The sequence below is a fragment of the Canis aureus genome, chromosome 4 (assembly GCF_053574225.1).
Source record: "Canis aureus isolate CA01 chromosome 4, VMU_Caureus_v.1.0, whole genome shotgun sequence".
Lineage (NCBI taxonomy): Eukaryota > Metazoa > Chordata > Mammalia > Carnivora > Canidae > Canis > Canis aureus.
The window spans coordinates 4,155,848-4,175,468 of NC_135614.1; the positions used below are offsets into that span (position 1 = coordinate 4,155,848).

The 19,621-nt window shown below is 37.2% G+C and overlaps 1 protein-coding gene across 4 annotated transcripts in view; it reads right to left on the reverse strand.

Annotated features, from left to right (window-relative positions):
- The window catches only part of RYR2 (ryanodine receptor 2), a 727,449-nt gene that overhangs the window by 385,804 nt on the left and 322,024 nt on the right, over positions 1-19,621 (reverse strand). For all 4 annotated transcript variants that reach the window (XM_077894379.1, XM_077894378.1, XM_077894377.1 and 1 more), the window contains exon 11: positions 95-169. In XM_077894379.1, coding sequence (XP_077750505.1) covers positions 95-169 — 75 coding nt within the window. The remainder of the gene's footprint in view (positions 1-94; positions 170-19,621) is intronic.

Below are 19,621 nucleotides of genomic sequence, written 5' to 3' on the forward strand. Positions count from 1 at the left end.
TTAGTGTGAGCTTTCATGGAAATGCATAAGTCCTCAGCATTGGAAGTATCTAGTACACTTGAAGCACATGGCTGCATTTACAAGTTCTACTTACGCAACTCTTAGTGTCTCTAGCCTCCACAGGGAACGTGCATGAACAGATACAGCACCACCTTCATAGTGAACAGTTCTGGTTAAAAAGGAAAAAAAAAAAAAGCTCAATTTTAACATGTGTCAGTCTTGAACTCAATTATCTCAAGCTAATGAAAAGAGATAAGCAAATGGAAAGCCTATGGATAAAGTTATACTTTTTGGCATGAGACAGTATAGCTGGAAATAAAAATAACAGAAATAAGTGTAACAGTGATCACTGTAAATTTGCCTTGAATAAACACTTAATTTAAACATATTCATTAATCATTTTCTTCCTCTACTCCCATTCATTTCCTCTCCCTCTTCCCTGCTCACCTCTTCCCCTGTCTGACTCTGCCTCCATCTCTCCCCACCAGTGAATACCTTCACTTATTTAACTTAGGTGCATAAAAATACTCAGCTATGTGCTTACATATACTTTAATATCTGATTATCACAACATATAATTGATTATTAAACCACATATAATTATTTGTGGTTCTAAATTCTATTGTAGATATATTAAACATTGTAAAGAAATGTAAGAACATACTAATTTCAATGTTTTATTACAACACTTTGCAAAATGACAAAGATAGAAAAGTATAAAGATCACCAAAAATATGATCATCAGCAAAGAAAGTGACACACACAATGACTCTGAATAAGTATCACATATACCCAACTTCCAGAGCTCACATAATAATTTGTTAATATAGTAGAAGTAATGCTATATACATTATCCAAATTGAACTCCGTACCAACCCGTTGAGACAGTTTTAAGGAAGCCATTGCTTATGCATGCTCTCTGTTTCTTCCCTGAGACTCAGTCTCTGTCTCTACCGAATCTCTTTCATCATTCAAACACACATAACCCTATCCTGTCTCAAATTACACCATATTCTCCTCTCCTGGTCACCCCCATTATGTGCCGGATAATCACCCTCTCACTTCACTGTGCATTCCAATCTTGCTTTCAGACTCACTTCTCCAATGAAACAGATTTGCTAAGACCACCAAATGATATTCATGGTCCCAAATCCAACAGACTGTTGTTGATTTGTTTTTGTTTTTTTTTTTAAGATTTTATTTATTTATTCATGAGAGACAGACAGAGAGAGAGAGGGAGAAACAGGCTCCATGCAGGGAGCCCGATGTGGGACTCGATCCCTAGTCTCCAGGATCAGGCCCTGGGCTGAAGGTGGTGCTAAATCGCTGAGCCACCCAGGCTGCTGTGTTGATTTGTTTTTTAGAGTTTTTTTACACTGTGGAAAAATCTACTGTCTTGATAGTTTTTCAAACACCATTCTGACCTGCTTTTCCTATCATGTATTTTCCTATCATGATATTCCATCCTATTGTTATTATGGAAATTTTCAAAAATACACGAAAGTAAAAAATTATTATAATAAATCCCCATATACCTAGCACACAGTGTCAGCAATGATCAATACAAGGCCAATTTTGTTTTACCTATAACTTCTAGCTACCCCTCCACATACAACTACAAAAAACTCCTATATATATATATCATATATATACACACACACATATTATATACACATACACATAAAATTCATCTTTATGAAATCTCCACTCTGTTCAAATTTTCCCAAAAATGTTTTTCTGTTGCTCTTTCAAATCCATATCCAAACAAGATGCACAAAAACAGTTAAGTATCTTAAATGTCTTTTAAGAACTATTCTTCTTTTTTCCTTGTTGGCATTATGTATTGTTTGTCTGGAGTTTCTACATTCTGGATTTTTCTGATGACATTCTCACAATGTTTTTTAACATGTACCCCTAAAATTGTAGTTACATATCTAGATCCAGTGTTTTATACTCCTTACTATGTCACATCTGGAGGTAATAGTGACTACTTATTGATCTTTCTATATTAAAATTGTTGGTAGGGTCACAATCACCTTGATCCATCCTTTATAAAAGTTTTAGGTGTACCAATGAACAATGTCATAGATAGTTCCCTACATCCATTCATGGAAGCTATAACCTTAAATCAATCATTTGGTTTTCAATCATGGCTACAGATATAATTATGTGGATAGGTTTTTAAAATGTGATGCCATGCCCTCACCAATGACCAATTAAACTAAATCTGGAGTCAGGATTTTTATTTAGAGATTTTCTTGGGCAGCTCCAGTGGCCTAGAGGTTTAGTGCTGCCTTCAGCCCGGGTGTGATCCTGGGGACCTGAGATCAAGTTCCATGTCAGGCTCCCTGCATGGATCCTGCTTCTCCCTCTGCCTGTGTCTCTGCCTCTCTCTCTCTCTCTCTCTCTCTCTCTCTCTCTGTGTGTGTGTCTGTCTGTCATGAATAAATAAAATCTTAAAAAAAATAAAAAATAAAGATTTTCTTTATGTACTTGACAGAGAGAGAGAGAGTGCAAGCAGGGAGAGTAGAAGGCAGAGGGAGAAGCAGGCTCCCCACTGAGCAGGGAGCCTGATTGTGGGGCTTGATCCCTGGACCCTGAAATCATGACCTGAAAAAAGGCAGACACTTAACTGACTGAGCCAACCAGGTGCCCCTGGAATCAGGATTTTTAAAAGCTCTCCAACTGGTGGTAGTGAGAAAGTAATGTCTGAAAATCATAGTTCAGATCAGTTTCTAAACAACAGCACTACTGATATTTTGGGCCAGATAATTCTTTGCTGTGGGTGGCTGTCCAGTGCACTATACGGTGTTCACTGATCCCTGCCCCCTACCAACCAAATGCCAGCAGCAGCTGTCTCCTCTATCCCCCACCCCGCTTGTGATAACCAAAAATGTTCCCAGATGTTACCAAATATCTTCTGGGGGACAAAACCACCCCCACTGTTGAGCCACTGGAATAGGTTAGTGGCTCTAAATCTTTAGTGAATATCAGAATTATCTTGCAGGCTTTTTAAAATAAATATTTCAGGGCATCCCCTGCCCCTAAGTTCCCAATTCAGTAGATGTAGGGCAAGGTGCAAGAATTTGTATTCCTACTAAGTTCCATGACCTTGGCGCAGCTGGTCCACATTCTGAGAACCACTGGATTAGAATCATTAGTTTACTAAGGCAGTGATTCTTAGCCTTGGTTGTATATTAGAATCACGTGGAAAGCTTTAAAAACCTCAAAGCACAGATAATTTTCAGGCAAATTAAATCAGAATCTGGCTATATACTTAAAAATAACAAATGACAAAATATAGAGGTATGTGTGTATACATATATAGACAGACACACAAAGAGACAGATTTTTAAATCAGTCTGACCTTTAAAAAAGATCTTGTATGCAGCCATAAAGAAAATTTTTTCAGATTTTTTTTAAACTAAAGCTCTTTACTCACCATATTTTCTAATTATAACCAATTACACTAGGAAAATAAATACTAAAAATATTTTTATAATTTACCAACCTGGAGAACTCAGAAGCTCTTGTAAATAATTCATGGGTCAAAGAAGAAATAGGAATTACATCCTATCTAGTATGCAATGAGGATAAGAACACTTCATAAAAAGTCTAGGATTCATAGGCAAACTTTGAAAAATTTAGGCCTGTAATCCTTTAATTATTAAAGAAGTAATGAAAACAAAATTCAAGAGCTGTCTGAACAGATTAAACAGAGAACAAAATAAATCAACAGAAAATTAAAAGAAGGGATTCTATGACATATTATTAAGTATGAGACTACAAATGATATACATTTTCTGTACAACAATAAACCTACTGCATATACATATGTATAATGCAGAAATATTCTCTGTATGAACATAGAGAAAGCTGCTGAATGATGAATACCAAGCTAGTAATACCAATTACATAATAAAGGTTATGTAGGAGCTAAGCTTAAGAATTAAATGGACTCTAAGATACAAATAGCATGAATAATGTTTATATACAATTGTATATATTATACATCATAAAGTATATGAAGAATTATCCTTCAAATGTTTTATTCTTTCATTACTTTTCCTTTATTAATTGAATTTTACAATGATATTTTATTATTTGTATAATTAGAAATCTAATGATATTTTAACTTAAAGGGAAATTAATATTTACAACACAAATATAAAGTCAAAAGGAAAGTTGGATCCACCTTCCTACCTGAAATACTTTTAGGTCTAACTGATTGGCTTCCTGAATATCTTCTGAAAGGACTTGCTGCCTTTAATTATTTCTTTAAATGTTTCATTGGCAGCATAAAAAATCTGATGACTTACAATTCTTCGTTGCCAACCTGGGAAATCTTTGCTATATACAGAGTCTCCCCATGTAAGTACATGGCATGTCATTGGTTGCCCAATCAATCAATTATTCATAAGTTATTTTGACTGAAAACTGGCCTCCCAGTATCAAGATCTTAATATAATAAAAATCAGTCCATCATAAATCACATAAGGACATTTAAAATTATTTAGAAATTGGTCTACCTGGACAGATACACCCATTCTTGGAAGGGAACATCCCTTTTCCCTGCAATGTGTCTTAAGTATCCAATCAGAATCCAGGAAAACAATTGTTTCAAAGACCCACAACTTTACCAAATTGATATTAGAGACCATATTTAAACTCATACAACTAAATGATCATAATCATAGCAAATGCTTTATCAATAGGAAGATCAGAGAGAAAGATTCTCTAAGAAAGTGAGCAGACCCAGAGCAACAGCACCTTTGTTGTTCAGCATCCCGGGAGATTTCAATGCAAACAGTAGCAATGATATCAAAATTTAAGGGAAGGTCAACTGGATATGAAACACAGGGCATTTGCAGCTCTCTGTTCACTGAAACATTATTTTTGTAGTGAACCACAACAATGTTAACACTAATAAGAAAAAAAGATGTGTTAAGAGAACTGGCCATTGATATCATTCGTAACAGAATTTTTTTTCAAAGAATCTTCCACCTCATAAATCAGAAAATTCAAAGCCACTATAATTTCACTGACTATGAATTTTTTAAATACACACACCTAATAACCAATCATGTGTGCCTTATTCAATAATACTCTGAAAAATTCCAGGCTTCCAGCTGTAACTTATGCCTACATAACACATTATCTCCCTATATGATACGCTTCATTAAGGAGCTCCTATTTCAGGTTGATGACATAAAGTTGCCTGAATAGGCTCTTTCAGGTTATTCTTCCAATTAGTATAAATTCTTCCTATTATGTCATCAATTCCACTTCCTGTAAGTATTCTGTTGTCCACTGAAGTAAAAGTAATGAGCTATTTCTGCATTTTCAGCTTATAAAATATAATTTAAGACTAATCTCAATTGTCCAACAACTTATTTCTCAGTAAAGAGCAGGCACTTTGACAGCCAGGATAGGTCATCTTCAGAATTTGAGGCCCAGAAAAAGCTAACATTAGCATAATAATAAAAGCACAGTCCTTAGGAGCTCTTCACAGCATGACATTTTGGCATATATTGGTATATATTTATAAGAATTTTATAAGATACACAATTCCAATTAGTGGATTTTCACACGGAACCATAAAACACAATTAATAAAAGATTCAATGCACTAAAGAGAACCCTTCACCTTGCAAGGAAACTACTTTTTTTTTTTCACTTTGTGAGTGCTGCCACAGAGTACCTTCCTTGGTGAATAATCATAATTATTTGCTCCCACCTATGACAAGGCATTGAAATGTGGACATATCACTCTCATGCTTGATTGTGACTAGCTTTCTGAAGATGTCATTTCTTTGTATAAACTTGTGCAAAGTCAATGAATTTCTCCGTGCCTCATTTCTTGACACACAAAATGAAGCTAATGGTCATTGGATGACTGTGAGGAAGAAAGGGAAGATAGAACCCATGGAGACCTCTCAGAAGAGTCCTTACACAGCAAATGGAGCTCCGAGGGTGTGGAGGAAGAGGATGGTGCCATATTCAATCTTTCCAAATATGGAGTTAAAGACTCAATACTGCTTGTTCAATTGAACTGATGATAGTATCATATACTCATTTATATGCAAACGTATAGTAAGTCCTAAATTTTAAAATTGCTCAGGACAACATGAAAAGGAAATAAAGCCATGATTCAGACAACCTCCTTTTTAGATTCTTCTACCATACAAGTGTGTGATTCTACCATTCAACTTCAGCAGTGATCTGCATACTCCTTTTGCTTCCGTTAGTTCTATGTATCAAATAAAATTATTCATTTGATATCTTTGTGGTCTCGAAATTCACATACAAATCAATATGACTTTTTTTGGCATCTGATACTAGAGAAAACTCAACCTCTGAAAAGATTATACACATTACATGGATTAAAAAATACTTTTTTTTCCCTAGCCACCTGCTCTCTCTTGTAAAGGTGTAATCCTGAAGGCACATTCACTTGGGCTGTCAGCACAGGACTGCCACACGTCTTTGGGACTGCTGGTTGGAACTGATGGCCCATCCAAGACTTTCACAGCCACCATGAAAAGGAGTTCTAGAACAGGGCCTGGAAAACTCTTCTAATGAAGAGCTAGACAGTAAACACTTTAGACTGAATGGGCCATATGTTTTTTGTTTCATACTACCTAACTCTGAAAGCATGTTAATGGACAATATGTAAAAAAATGTGCATGTCTATGTTCCAATAAAACTTAATTTGGAAGAATAGTCAGGGGGCTGGATTTGGCCCACACACCACAGTTTGCAAAGCCTGGTCTAAAATATCCTGGTCACATTATTGGTAATTTTAATCTCAGAGAAAACCAGCTAGATGAAATCTGAGGTCTGAAGTTTTTTATAAGTATATTAGGGTTCTTCAGAGAATCAATAGGATATAGACATTTCTTTTTTTTAAGATTTTATTTATTTGAGAGAGCAAGTAAGCACACAAGTGGGGGAAAGGGGCAAAGAGAGAAGCAGAATCCCCACTGAGCAGGGAGCCCAACACAGGGCTCAATCCCAGGACCCTGGGATCATGACCTGAGCTGAAGGCAGATGCTTAAACAACTGAGTCACACAGGCTCCCCACAGATAACTCTTAACATATATAGGGCTTATATATAACATGCATGATAAAAAGAAGAATGATAAAATACCATTAATCATTAAAATAATAAACATTATAAAATATTATAAATATACAAAGTCCATAGACCTGAGAACCAGGAGAGCCAATGGTGTAGTTCTAGTCCAAAGAGTTCCAGTCCGAAGAGTGATAGGTTCAAGGGCCAAGAAGACCTGAAATTTCAGTTTTCTGCTTTACTCAGTCTAGCAACTTAAATACTAAAGTCATAAAAAAAAAATACTAAAGTCATAAAAAAAAAAATCACCCTGATAGAAACACCCAGAGTAAGTCTTATCAAATACCTGGGCACTCTGTTGCCCTGTGAAGCGAATACATAAAATTAAACATCACAATAATTAATTGAGAGAAAATTCATTTTTTCTACCTTGAATCATATTTCTAAGTCTGGGAATAGCAGCTACATTGTGATTGATTCTTCTTCTTCCCAGGATAACTACAGATAAGTTCAATGTTTCATAACACTTGGCTCATCCCCAAACACTTAAGTCTGATCAGTGAAGTATGAGCAATATATCTGAATTACAAAAAAAGAATAATTAGAGCATTTTCAATATCTCCTTGTTTCTTTTCTTTTGTTATCCTCATTCCTAAAGTGACATCACCCAGGAATTGTTAGTTTTCTACCATTGTGTAATAACTTACCACTGACTTCTTTTTTTTTTTTTTTTTTTTTTTTTACCACTGACTTCTTAGTTGCAAACAATACCCATGTATCATGCAATAGCCTTTAGGTTGGAAGTCTGGATATGGCATAGGTGGCTTCCCTTCTCAGGGTCTCACAGGCTGAAATCAAAATGTTGGTTGGGGCTGTGTTCTTGGGTGGAGCTCAGGGTATTCTCTTAGGCTCACTGGTGGTTGATAGAGGTCAGTTGCTTCAGCTGTATGGTTCCTGTTTTCTTGCCAGCTGTCAGGTGGGGATCTCTTTCAACAACAAAAGATTGCCCTCAGATCCTGGCCCCATGGACTGCTCCATAGACCATCTCACAACATAGTGGCTTACTCCTTCGAGGCTGGCAGGACAACCTTTTTCACACTTTGAGTCTTCAGCAAGCTCAGTCCCTTTCATTACAGGCTCACTTCATTAGGTCAGGCCCACTGAAGAAAATCTCCCTTTTGATTAACTCAAGGTCAGCAGACTGGGAAACTTAATTACATTTGCAACATCTTTCCAGCTTTGTTATATAATGTTATGTAATCATGGGTGCAAAATCCACCACACTCATAGCCTCACCACACACAAAAAGGAGAGGATTATGTAGAGCATATACAGCAGGGGGCAGAAATCTTGGGAGGGCCACAGCACTTCAATCTTCCTTCCGCAGACTTCCTTCCAAGGCAGACTGATGTGGGACTCCATCCCAGGTCCCTGGGATCACAACCTGAGCCAATGGCAGATGCTTAACCACTGAGCTACCCATGTGCTCCCCTATATAGTTTTTTAAAATCTTGGTTTTTTAAAATTTTACTTAACAGTCTTTACAAGTTTTCTCATATTTACCTTCTTTCTGCTCTCGTCTACCCTTTCTGTATCTACAAAATTATATCGGAGATAATTTTCTTCTACTTGAAGAACCCTCTAATATTTCCTTTGCTGTGGGTTTGCTGGTAATACATTTCCTCAGCTTTGTCTTTTAAAAGCTGTCATTTCAGTAGATAAAATGGTCATCAGGTTGGCACTTATTTTCTTTAAGCACTTTTAAATTTCTATCTTATGTCTCCAGTTGTTTCTCAGATAAACTGCGCTGTAAATCTTACTATTGTCACTTTAAATGTACTATGCCTTTTTTTCTTTGTTTTTAAGTGCTTTATTTCATGCTTAGTTTTCAGTAGTTTTACTCTCATGGTCCTAAGTCTTCTTTCTTTTTATCTGTCTTCCTTAGCTAACAGTCCTTCTTAAATCTATGTTAATATACCTAGTCCATTGTGCAGAATCCTTAAGCAGTTGTATTAAATATTACCTGTGTCCTGTATATTTGCAAGCTTTCTTGTTCTTGCTCTCTCTCCTTCTCACCTTCCCTGCTGCCCTCTTCCCTTCATCTTTTTATTTTGGGACTCCAATTATATGTATGATAGAATATTCAATTCCCATGTATTTCCTTGTTCTCTCTTCTCTATTTCCCAATCTTTTAACCATTAATGTTTCATTCTGAATTCACCTGATCTGATTCTCAGCTCACTAATTCTTTTCAGCTGCTTCTAAGCTGATGTTAAATCTGTTGAGTTTCTAATATGTTATTTTAATCTTCTGTTTCAGTTTGGGAATGCCTATATGATCCCTTTTTATAGCTTTCAATTCTCTACCAAATTTCATCTTCTCTTTTAACTCTGAGATCATAATAATAAATGTTTTAAAGTTCTATTATGATAAATCTATTATCTGTGTATCCATGACCTGTGTGCCTTCTTCTATGGTGTGTGTTTCCTCTTCCTCCTTGTTTAACTAGTGTTGTATACGCCTGTGTTGTATAACAAACCAATTGGCTGACCAATGTCCCTGGTTCCCGGGAAGGAGACTCTAAACACTTGTAAGTTCCCAAGTGAAAGAAGTGGCTTTGTTATTCAGGAGCCCCCTAGATCACAACTCAAATTAGGCTAATAAGTTCACTCATGGCAGCCCTAGATAGCTTCAACACGTAGGTTGGCCATGCTGGAAAGACCAATGAGATGACTAGAAGTTTGCAAGCATGATGCAGCCTGACCTCAGGGAGTAACAGGCTGGAGACTGAGTTCAACCATGCAGTCGAATATTTAATCAGTCACTCTTACATAATAAAACCCCAATAAAAACACCATGGAACCAAAGCCCAACAGAGTTCCCTAAATGGTGGACACAACAATTTAAGATGTCCTGATCCACAGGGAGAGGGCATAGAAACTCTGCATTCAGGCCCTCCCAGAACCCACCTATCCATCTCTTCATCTGGCTGGTCTAATTTGTATGTTTTATAACAAAACTAGAATCATAATTATAGCATTGTCCTGAGTTCCTGAATCTAAAGAGATTAGGAGAACCCCCAAATAAGTAATCAGTTGGTTAGAAGCACAGATGGTCTAAGGATCCCACCCCCAATTTGTATCTTGAATCTGAGATAAGGGCAGCTTTGTAGAGAACGAAGCCTGTAACTTGCACAATCTGTTAACTCTGGGTAGTTAGTTCCAGAATTTCACTGCAGTATACTGGTTGGGGTTGAAATAAAAGAGTTCAATTAATTCTACTAGACATTGTATATATAAAATTATAGAGATCATTTGAAGTCTATGTCTTATTTTCTCCCGAAAGATATACCTTTTTGCTTCTGGCAGATATGGTGGTATAGGTCATAGTAATCTCACAACATCTTAACCCAATAGCAACTCATATTATTTAAGGCTAGGTTTGACTACTTATAAGGGCTACTCTATTTCTGGTTCAAGGGTAGAGCTCCTGAAACTATACCTGTACTTCCAAAAGTGCCTCTCCTCTCGGGGATCCTGTATTAGCTTTGATCCTCTTTCACTCTGATTCTTCCAACATTTACAGAAGTTTTTTATGTTGATGCTGTTCAGTTGATCAATGTTTTTTTTCTAATGAAGACATGCCTTTAATGTCAAGTTTTAAAACTCAATGATCTCAAAGACGTTCGTTTTTCCTATTTTTTCTGAAAGTTTCATAGTTTTATGTTTTATATTTCTGTCCATGATCCATTGGAGTTAGTTTTTGTATTAAGTGTGAGGTTTGGTTAAAAGTTCTTTTTTCTTTTATTTTTTTAAATTTTTTATTTTTTGCCTATGGACATCCACTTGTTCTGCCTAAATGTCTTTTAAGTTGAAAAATCCCTTCTTTTCTTCTTTTTCTATCTGAGACCATCTTTCTCTCTCCCATCTAAGACACTAACCCGAAGAACCTCCTTGAATTTAGTCTTTAGGGAATAAAAGTGCCTTGCACAAAACAAGCTTTCTGTGAAGTCACAAACCTCCGCTTCAGGGGGAAAAAAGCAACAGACACCACTAACTGCTTAGGTGGGGGAAAATAATAGGGAAAATTCAGTGAAAAAACCTGCATAAACATCATAAAAATTATCCCAAAGGCACAAACATCCATGTTGATCAGTCTGTGAATTTTCTAGGAATATGTAACATGCATCAGATTGTCAATGATACCCACAACTGCCCAATTCTTTTTCTGAAAATCATTGTTATCCACGGCTCAAATTTGTGCTACAAAAGAAGAGGGATTCTTCCCTGTGAGTGATCTGAAGTCAAGATGCTTCCAATAGAGAAGGCTCTGTGCTAAAGATGTGAAACTTACAGGCCCCAAAGTCATTTCTTACTCACTCAGATTGCTGTGCTGATTCAGTAAGATATCTTTTCTTCCCCTCCCCAAAGTACAAGCAGACTACAATCTTTCAGGAGTCACCAAAATAATGTAAGTGGGGGACCTCAGTCTCTGCCAAGTAAGCCAGAGTGGTGGTCAATGCAGGCATTCCACTGCTCTCCATAAACAACCTACAGTAAAGTGTATGACTTTTTTTTCCTCCATTTATTTCTTTCGCAAATATAAAAGACTAAGAATATGTGTGCAGAATCCCATATACATGTCACTATGTAAAAGGTGTATAAAATAAAGGATGTGGTCCTGGCTGAAATTGAATAGATAATCAATAGAAGAGACTGATCACCAATAAAGATAAGAAATGGTAGTTTGTGACTAGTGCTATTATTTGTATGAGGCAGTTAAAGACAGTCCCACCACCAACATGGCCCTAATAAAATCAAATTTAGCTGTGTTAATGTGTCACCATACCCTAGATACTGAAGCTTCACCTATGAATACTCTGGAAAATAATAGGTTTACAGAAAAAAAACCCACAAACAATTTCTATTTACAGTTGATACTGAATTCAAACCAATCAGTGGAAAGAGAAGCTTATTTTATTAACTTATATAGGCAAACTAATTTATTGCTTCAAAATCAAAAATTGACAAAGATCCGGGGATCCCTGGGTGACTCAGGGGTTTAGCGCCTGCCTTTGGCCCAGGGCACGATCCTGGAGTCCGGGGATTGAGTCCCGCATCGGGCTCCCCACATGGAGCCTGCTTCTCCCTCCTCCTCTGTCTCTGCCTCTCTCTCTCTGTGTGTGTCTATCTCTATAATAAATAAATAAGTCTTAAAAAGTAAATAAATAAATAAAATTTTAAAAATTGACAAAGATCCCTTGCTTGTTCATCTTCCTCACATGGTATAATGGTAAGAGATATTTTCTATAACTTAATTTTTTAAAAGATTGTGATTGGCCTCACTCAGATTACCATTTGCTTCCTCCTAAATCTAGTGTAGAGATCTTACTAGACTGTGAGTTCCTTAAAGACAGGGGCTGGTTCTCATTCATTATGCACAGCACACACCAAAATATCTATATTATACAAGGGCCTCAGTAAGAATTAAAGGTACTGAGTTGAAGTGATTGAAAAGAAGGCCCAGGATTAAGAGGTTATTTCATAGTGAAATTTTGAGTTTACACATTTCTCACAGAATTTGTACTTCTGCAACAGTCTTCTCTGTACCTATGAGGGTGTTTGGCTGAACAGTTGAGCTACAGGCAGGTGCTAAAGCAAACTGTCAGGAGTGTCTTCATAGCAACAGTGAAATCAAGAATATATGCCTACCCAGCATTGCAAGAAGCATTACATATTCACTCGGGAGCTGAGTCTGTGATGATATTTCTATTCAAATTGCTGTACAAGAGAAAACAGGTATATTCTGAGATGACATATCTGAATAAATGTAAATGAATCACTGTGGATTAAAAACAATATCCTTCTATTCCAAATCATTATTAAAGAGAGTCATCTAAACAGGACTACAGCAGACAAGCAGTAAAATACATGTTGCTATGTTTACCTTTCACTCCACCCAGCATAGAACCACAAAGGCATTTGGAAATTAAAAAGAAAAGGAAACTTTTCTTTTTTTTTTTTTTACCTGAAAGATATTGCTTATACATCCAGATTAAGTGAATAAACAAAACATGGGTAGTAAAATACCGTCTTACATTTTGTTGAGAGGGGCACCTGGATGGCTCAGTCAGTCAAGCTTCTGACTCTTGGTTTCTGCTCAGGTTATGATCTCAGGGTCCTGAGATGGAGCCCTGCATCAGGCTCTGTGCTCAGCGGGAAGTCTGTTTTTCTGTCTCCCTCTGCCCCTCCCCCTGCTCCTGCATGCTCTTGCTCTCTCTCATTCTCTCTTGAATAAATAAATAAATCTTAAAATATTTTTTAAATTTCATTAAGAAAATAACATATCTTTTTTAATGTTGATATATTTATTCTATTGTCTTTTAATTCACTCAACTTTAAGAATATTGAATATTTCACTTTTTTTTTTCCTACTGAAATCCCATGGCTCTAATTCCTGTGAATATTTTTAATATTTGGCCTTCAAGGCCTGTGTTTTTTAATACAGTGAATTCCAGCCCAGTCCTTCTTGGAGAGAGTGGCTGTAGACCAATCAGGCTGCTTAATGGAGACAGGCTCAAATAAGGCACTGTGCTCTTTGCAATAAGCAGGGAGTTTAAATTTGGGAAAAATGTGAACTTCTCTCAAGGAAGAAGAGGCACAGCATAGAAAATAGCTCTCTAATATGTACTTACTCTTCCACCAAAACTGCTTAGCAAAGCCATCCTGCTCCCAGACCCAGGCTGCACAGGCAAATACAGGTCATGAAGGGAAAAAGGTGGAAGATAAGCCCCCATATGATAACTTTATCTCCTTGACTATTTAGGCAGATTTATAAGCTTCCTTCCAGGTAGTGACTGAGGGCATACAAATCCTGTAAAGATATTAGTCATCCAATTGTATATACAGACATAAGCCATGCATCTCTTTCTAAGCCAGACTGAGACACATTTAATTCATGGTATCAAACCCATCTCATGCCTTATCAATTATTTACAACTAAACCTCATTAAATCATCATAATATCATAAAAGGGGCAAGGATACTGTCATGCATACATATGGCACAGCTTCTGCCTGCTGAGTCACATTCTGGAAAGTAGATGTAGCATTTATTTCCAGATATTGTCAGAAAAAAATAACTTAATTGCCCTGCATTTGAAAGTAGCAAGACAGAGCAAGTATACACCAATAGTAATGCCTGATAAGTCAAAAACAGAACAACTTCTCTCTGCTGATCACCCCCTTTCTTTCCCTCTCTTTCTCCTCTTCATCCTTCTTCCCCTTCTCCCTCCCTCCCTCAAATACACACACACAAACACAGACTATCGCCACTCCTTTATCTCCTTTATGTTTCTCCAAAGCCCTTATCATCACCATGTATATTACCTGTGGGTGTATGTGTGTGCATTTATAAATACACTTATTTATGTTTTTGTTGTCCCATATCCCCACTAGAATGTAAACTCCTTGAGAAAGGAGACATTGTATCTTTTTACATATTACTATAACCCTAGCACCAGAACATGATAGTCATTCCACAATTGTTACTCAATGAATAAAACTACCCATGGACTATGTAGTACAACGGTTTTAACTACAGAGTATGCTTTTAGGGGGTGCCTGGGTGGCTTAGTCAGTTAAGCATCCAACTCAACTTCAGCTTAGGTAATGATCTCAGGGTTGTGGGATCAAGCACTGTGTTGTAGTCCACACTCAGCAGGGAGTCTGCTAGAGTTTCTCTCTCTCTCTCTCTCTCTCTCTCTCTCTGCCTCTGTCCCTCCTCTGTGCTCACTTGCACTCGTGGTCCCTCCTACCCAAATAAATAAATAAAATCTAAAAAAAAAAACATACAAATGATGCTTTTCAAAAAAATATTTCCCTAATACTGGTGTCCAAGTCAAAGATATTAAATAATTCCTAACACTATTCCCCCAATTTTATCCATTTTAAAATGCAATAACTTTAAAATATGGCATGCTTAATTCAGTTAGTGCATATTTAATGCATAAGTGTGTGTACACATAAAGAAAATGCCTTTGCTGACATTTTATTACTCTCCATATAAACATGGACAAAAGTAATATGATGTAATCCAGAGACAGAATCTAGGGCAGAAAATGCTCCCTATATAAAATACATCATGCTTGAAATGAAAATTGGTAATCAAATTTCAAGCCTCCAGAATGAAAGCTTATTTTTAGTCAATAATTAAAACACTATGTTGCATCTGACAAATCCCTGTTTCTCCTTAATATATTTTCTCACTATCTGAAGAGTCTGAGTAAGAATGAAGATAAGAAAATACAATTTAAAGCTAATGCTCAAAGTATCTCTCCCTTTCACCCAAATGCTCACAACCTCTATATATTTATAGATTTTCACTGTTATTTACACAAGTTGCATGCCAGTGATCTTAGAACCACAGGTTTTCCCAGAAACAAAAAAAAAAATCTCAAGACATTTAAAATAAATCTATAGTGCTGCTGAATTTCATAAGAAATGTCAGAATTCAATCCAAAATTCAAGATGAGCAAGAAGAGTGGCAAAAACTATGAATTTATTAAACTTGGGTAGGGCCTCATTCACCCATTTAATTCCACTTAACTGAATGGGACACTGTATGCTCTTCGTTCTAAGCGTTTTTATTAATAACTCTCATGAGAATGCTAAGTAATCACTTACACATACAAATCTAAATGTGAAGAGGAAATTAAAATACTCCATTGGTCTCTAGCAGTATAAAACCTCTAGCAGTATAAAACCCATCATCGAACTGCATCTTCAATTGCTACGATTATAGTTGAGTTAGCGAGAGGAGACATGGGCAGATGGACCAAGCCAATCAAGAACAGAGCATTTAGGACCAAAAATGTTCCTAACGTTCCTAACTTGCTTGGAAGTAGCTATTACTGCTGGCCATCTCCCTATTTCCATTGCTTCTTTTTTTTTTTTTTTTTTTTATGATAGTCACACAGAGAGAGAGAGAGAGACAGAGGCAGAGACATAGGCAGAGGGAGAAGCAGGCTCCATGCCAGGAGCCCGATGTGGGATTCGATCCCGGGTCTCCAGGATCGCCCCCTGAGCCAAAGGCAGGCGCTAAACCGCTGCGCCACCCAGGGATCCCTCCACTGCTTCTTAAATCTGGTTTGACCTTAATCCTTTGACTTTTATAGCATGACACAATTAATGAGCATAAGCAGATCACAAGTATGGCCAAGAGCTGTAAAGTAAAAGAAATTTTTATGTATTTCCCTGGAAATTCTCCAGCTTTCAAGTTGGAGATCCAAAGGTCAAATTATTTTTGCTTCTTTTATTTATTTATTTATTTATTTTTAATTAAAATCAAGATATAGGGATGCCTGGGTAGCTCAGTGGTTGAGTGTCTGCCTTTGGCTCAGGTCGTGATCCTGATTGGTCCTGGGATTGAGTCCCATGTTGAGTTCCCCAGGGAGAGTCTGCTTCTCCCTCTGCCTGTATTCTCTGCCTCTCTCTGTGTGTCTCTCATGAATAAATAGATAAAATCTTTTTTTTAAAAAAAATCAAGGTATATATTCCCAGGTTATCATGATGTTTTCCTCCCTCAGTACAGATTCATATCCATTCATATCCATTAACTTCTGCTTTCAGGTTGAGATGTCCTTAGCCTCTTAAAGTCATCTAAGGAACTGAAATGACTCCAGGTAAGAGTTGAAAGAGATACAGAAATTTCTATATCATGATATTAAGGAGATCTGAAATAACAGAGGGCTCTGTGAATGTAAAATTTAGGAAATTATTTTTATCATTACATGCAAACAAATGCCCAGTCTCACTATTTAATCAGGGCAAATTAACTCTCCTTTCTGGAGCAACACCTCAGGCTCCTGCTGCCTACTTCTGACTCATTTTCTCCCCTGAGTCAGGATCTGACATCTGTTAAAACCTAATTTTACCTGTGTCAATATTCTGTACAAAGAGCACAAACAGATGTGTTCTTACTGACATTACTCCCTAGAAAGAGCTGTGATATGCTGAACTGAATATATATTGAGATTGACACAGAAATTAACATTAAATCAAGGATGATATGAGAAAGGACAGACTTCAGCAGGAAGTCTGGAATTAAAGGAATTAAAATACCTTTGAAATGGCCCCTAGTTTTCTCTAAAGTAACAACCAGCTGCCTACAGAATCAGTAGAAAAATCTGCTCTATAAATGCCATGTTCAAGGAAACATCTACTGAATGTACAGGTTCTCTCACGTCCAGGAGTGATGGAAAACTGTACTCATTGCCATTGAGCTCAGCTGAGGAAATCTGGGGCCCATCTGACACTGAATATTCTCATCTGAGAATGAAAACATTCACCTATTAAAACAAAAACTATGCTCACCCATTTCTAGCTTCTGAACCTTGGCAAGAATCAGAAACACTTCCTCATCCCACACCTACTCCATTCAAGTCAAAGAAAAGAGATTTTCTTTTTTTTTTTTTTTAAGATTTTATTTATTTATTCATGAGAGAGAGAGAGAGAGACAGAGAGAGAGAGAGAGAGGCAGAGACACAGGCAGAGGGAGAAGCAGGCTCCATGCTGGGAGCCCACTGCGGGACTCGATCCCAGGAATCCAGGATCAAGCCCTGGACCAAAGGCAGGCGCTAAACTGCTGAGCCACCCAGGGATCTCCAAGAGGATTTTCTTTTATCTAGTTTAGCCTCTTCTCCAAAGCCTATGCTCCATTAAGCTTTCATGCACATGCCTGGGGTCCCTGAAAATGTTTCCCAATCTGACTAAAGGCTGCTCTTCTGTCTAAATAATAATGACAGCGACAACAAAATCTGTTGATCTCTTAATATGCATTGAGTATTCTACACGCCTTTTCTTACTGAAAAGAGAAACAATCCCACAGAGCAGCAGCTAATATTTAAGTTGCACTGTACAGAGGAGCCAAGCAATGTTTAAAGAAATTCAGTCACCTGTATGAGTCATACAAAGAAGTGGCAGAGCTAAGCCCCAAATCCAGGGCTGCCTAGCTCCAGAGCCCATTTCCTTAACTATAACTCTCTCAATTGTCTATAGAAAGGATAGAAAGGCCCCGAGATCATTTAAGTGTTTCATGTAACAAATCAGGAAAGAAAGATCTCAAAGACCTCACCAAGACCTGTTTTTGCTCCTATATCTATATAAACATATCACAGCATTCAACACATCTGTCCTCCAATCCTGCTTTGGCTTTCATGACTCACTTCCCTGGTTCTCAACTTAACCATCAGGCTGACTCTTCTTCACCCATCCACATTTAAATGTCAGCACTCTCTGGGATTCTACCCTTGGCCTCCTCGCTCATTAGTCTATCTGAGGTTTTGCAGCCTTTTTAAAGCAATGCCCAAACTGATAAACACATTCCCCTAATCCTAACTCCACTTTCCCTACTTCAGACCCTCATTCCTTCAACTCTCCCCTGGGTGTTTGAGATTTACATCCAAGCCAAGCTTTGTCTACGTAAAAGACAAAAATTTCAATTTCCTGCTGGGTGTCCCACAAACCCTCTGTATTCACCAGAGTCCAAACTTTAACTCAATCCTTAGTATGAAATAAGGATCCTACAACCCTAAGCACCATCTCTCTTCTCTACAGTCAGAAACACCAGGACAAAAAAATTCAAAAAAAAAATTAAAAATTAAAAAAAAGTTAAAAAATTAAAAATAAATAAATAATAAATAAATACATAAATACATAAATAAAAAAGAAACACCAGGACACCCTGGATCAGATATATTCCTCACAGTCCATACTAGGTTCATTCCTAAACCAGTTAATCTGACCTAAAATGTCTCTGGTCCAGGTATCCTTCTCCATTCTGATGACCACTCTCTGGATGAAGTTTCTCCCTTCCTCTCACACGAATGCCTAAAAACAACCCTGTCCTGGTGGGTTTCCCTGACTTAGACTCTCTCATCTTTGAACCAAGCTTCTCCTGCCCATCAGACCTCCCTTTTCCTTTACAAGAGACCTGACCATTTCATCCCTACACCATGCTCCTTCCTAACTACCTCAGAGTAAAAGCCAGCCCATGAGAATGGCACCAAGGATCCTTCAAAAGCTGACCACACTGGTCTCTCTTACCACCTTGAATTCCATCCTTCCCCTGGTCACTCTGGATGAACTGCTATTCTCAGAACACACTGCCAGCCCAAGTCTTAAATTTATTCTTCTGTTTGGAATGAATTCCTTTTGAGTTCCCTCTTGTCTTTCACACAAACCCTATCAACACCATCAACATCTTTTTCCTAACCTACTATAAGCGGTATTTTTTCTTGCCAGGATTTTCCAGGCTCTACATTTCCTTCTTCACTACAAGCCAGGCCTGCTTGATCAGAGAGGCATAGCTAATAGGTCTCCAAAGGACTTTTCTAGGATTCAACAGCTAGTTAAAATGAGTATTAACTTTCTAAATGTTCTCTAAGTTACAAAAACAAATATGTATAATAGTTACTTCTCTATATATGTTAATATTATGAGCAATGTCCATTAAAAGAGTTAAAACCCTATAATAAACAATCCAGATA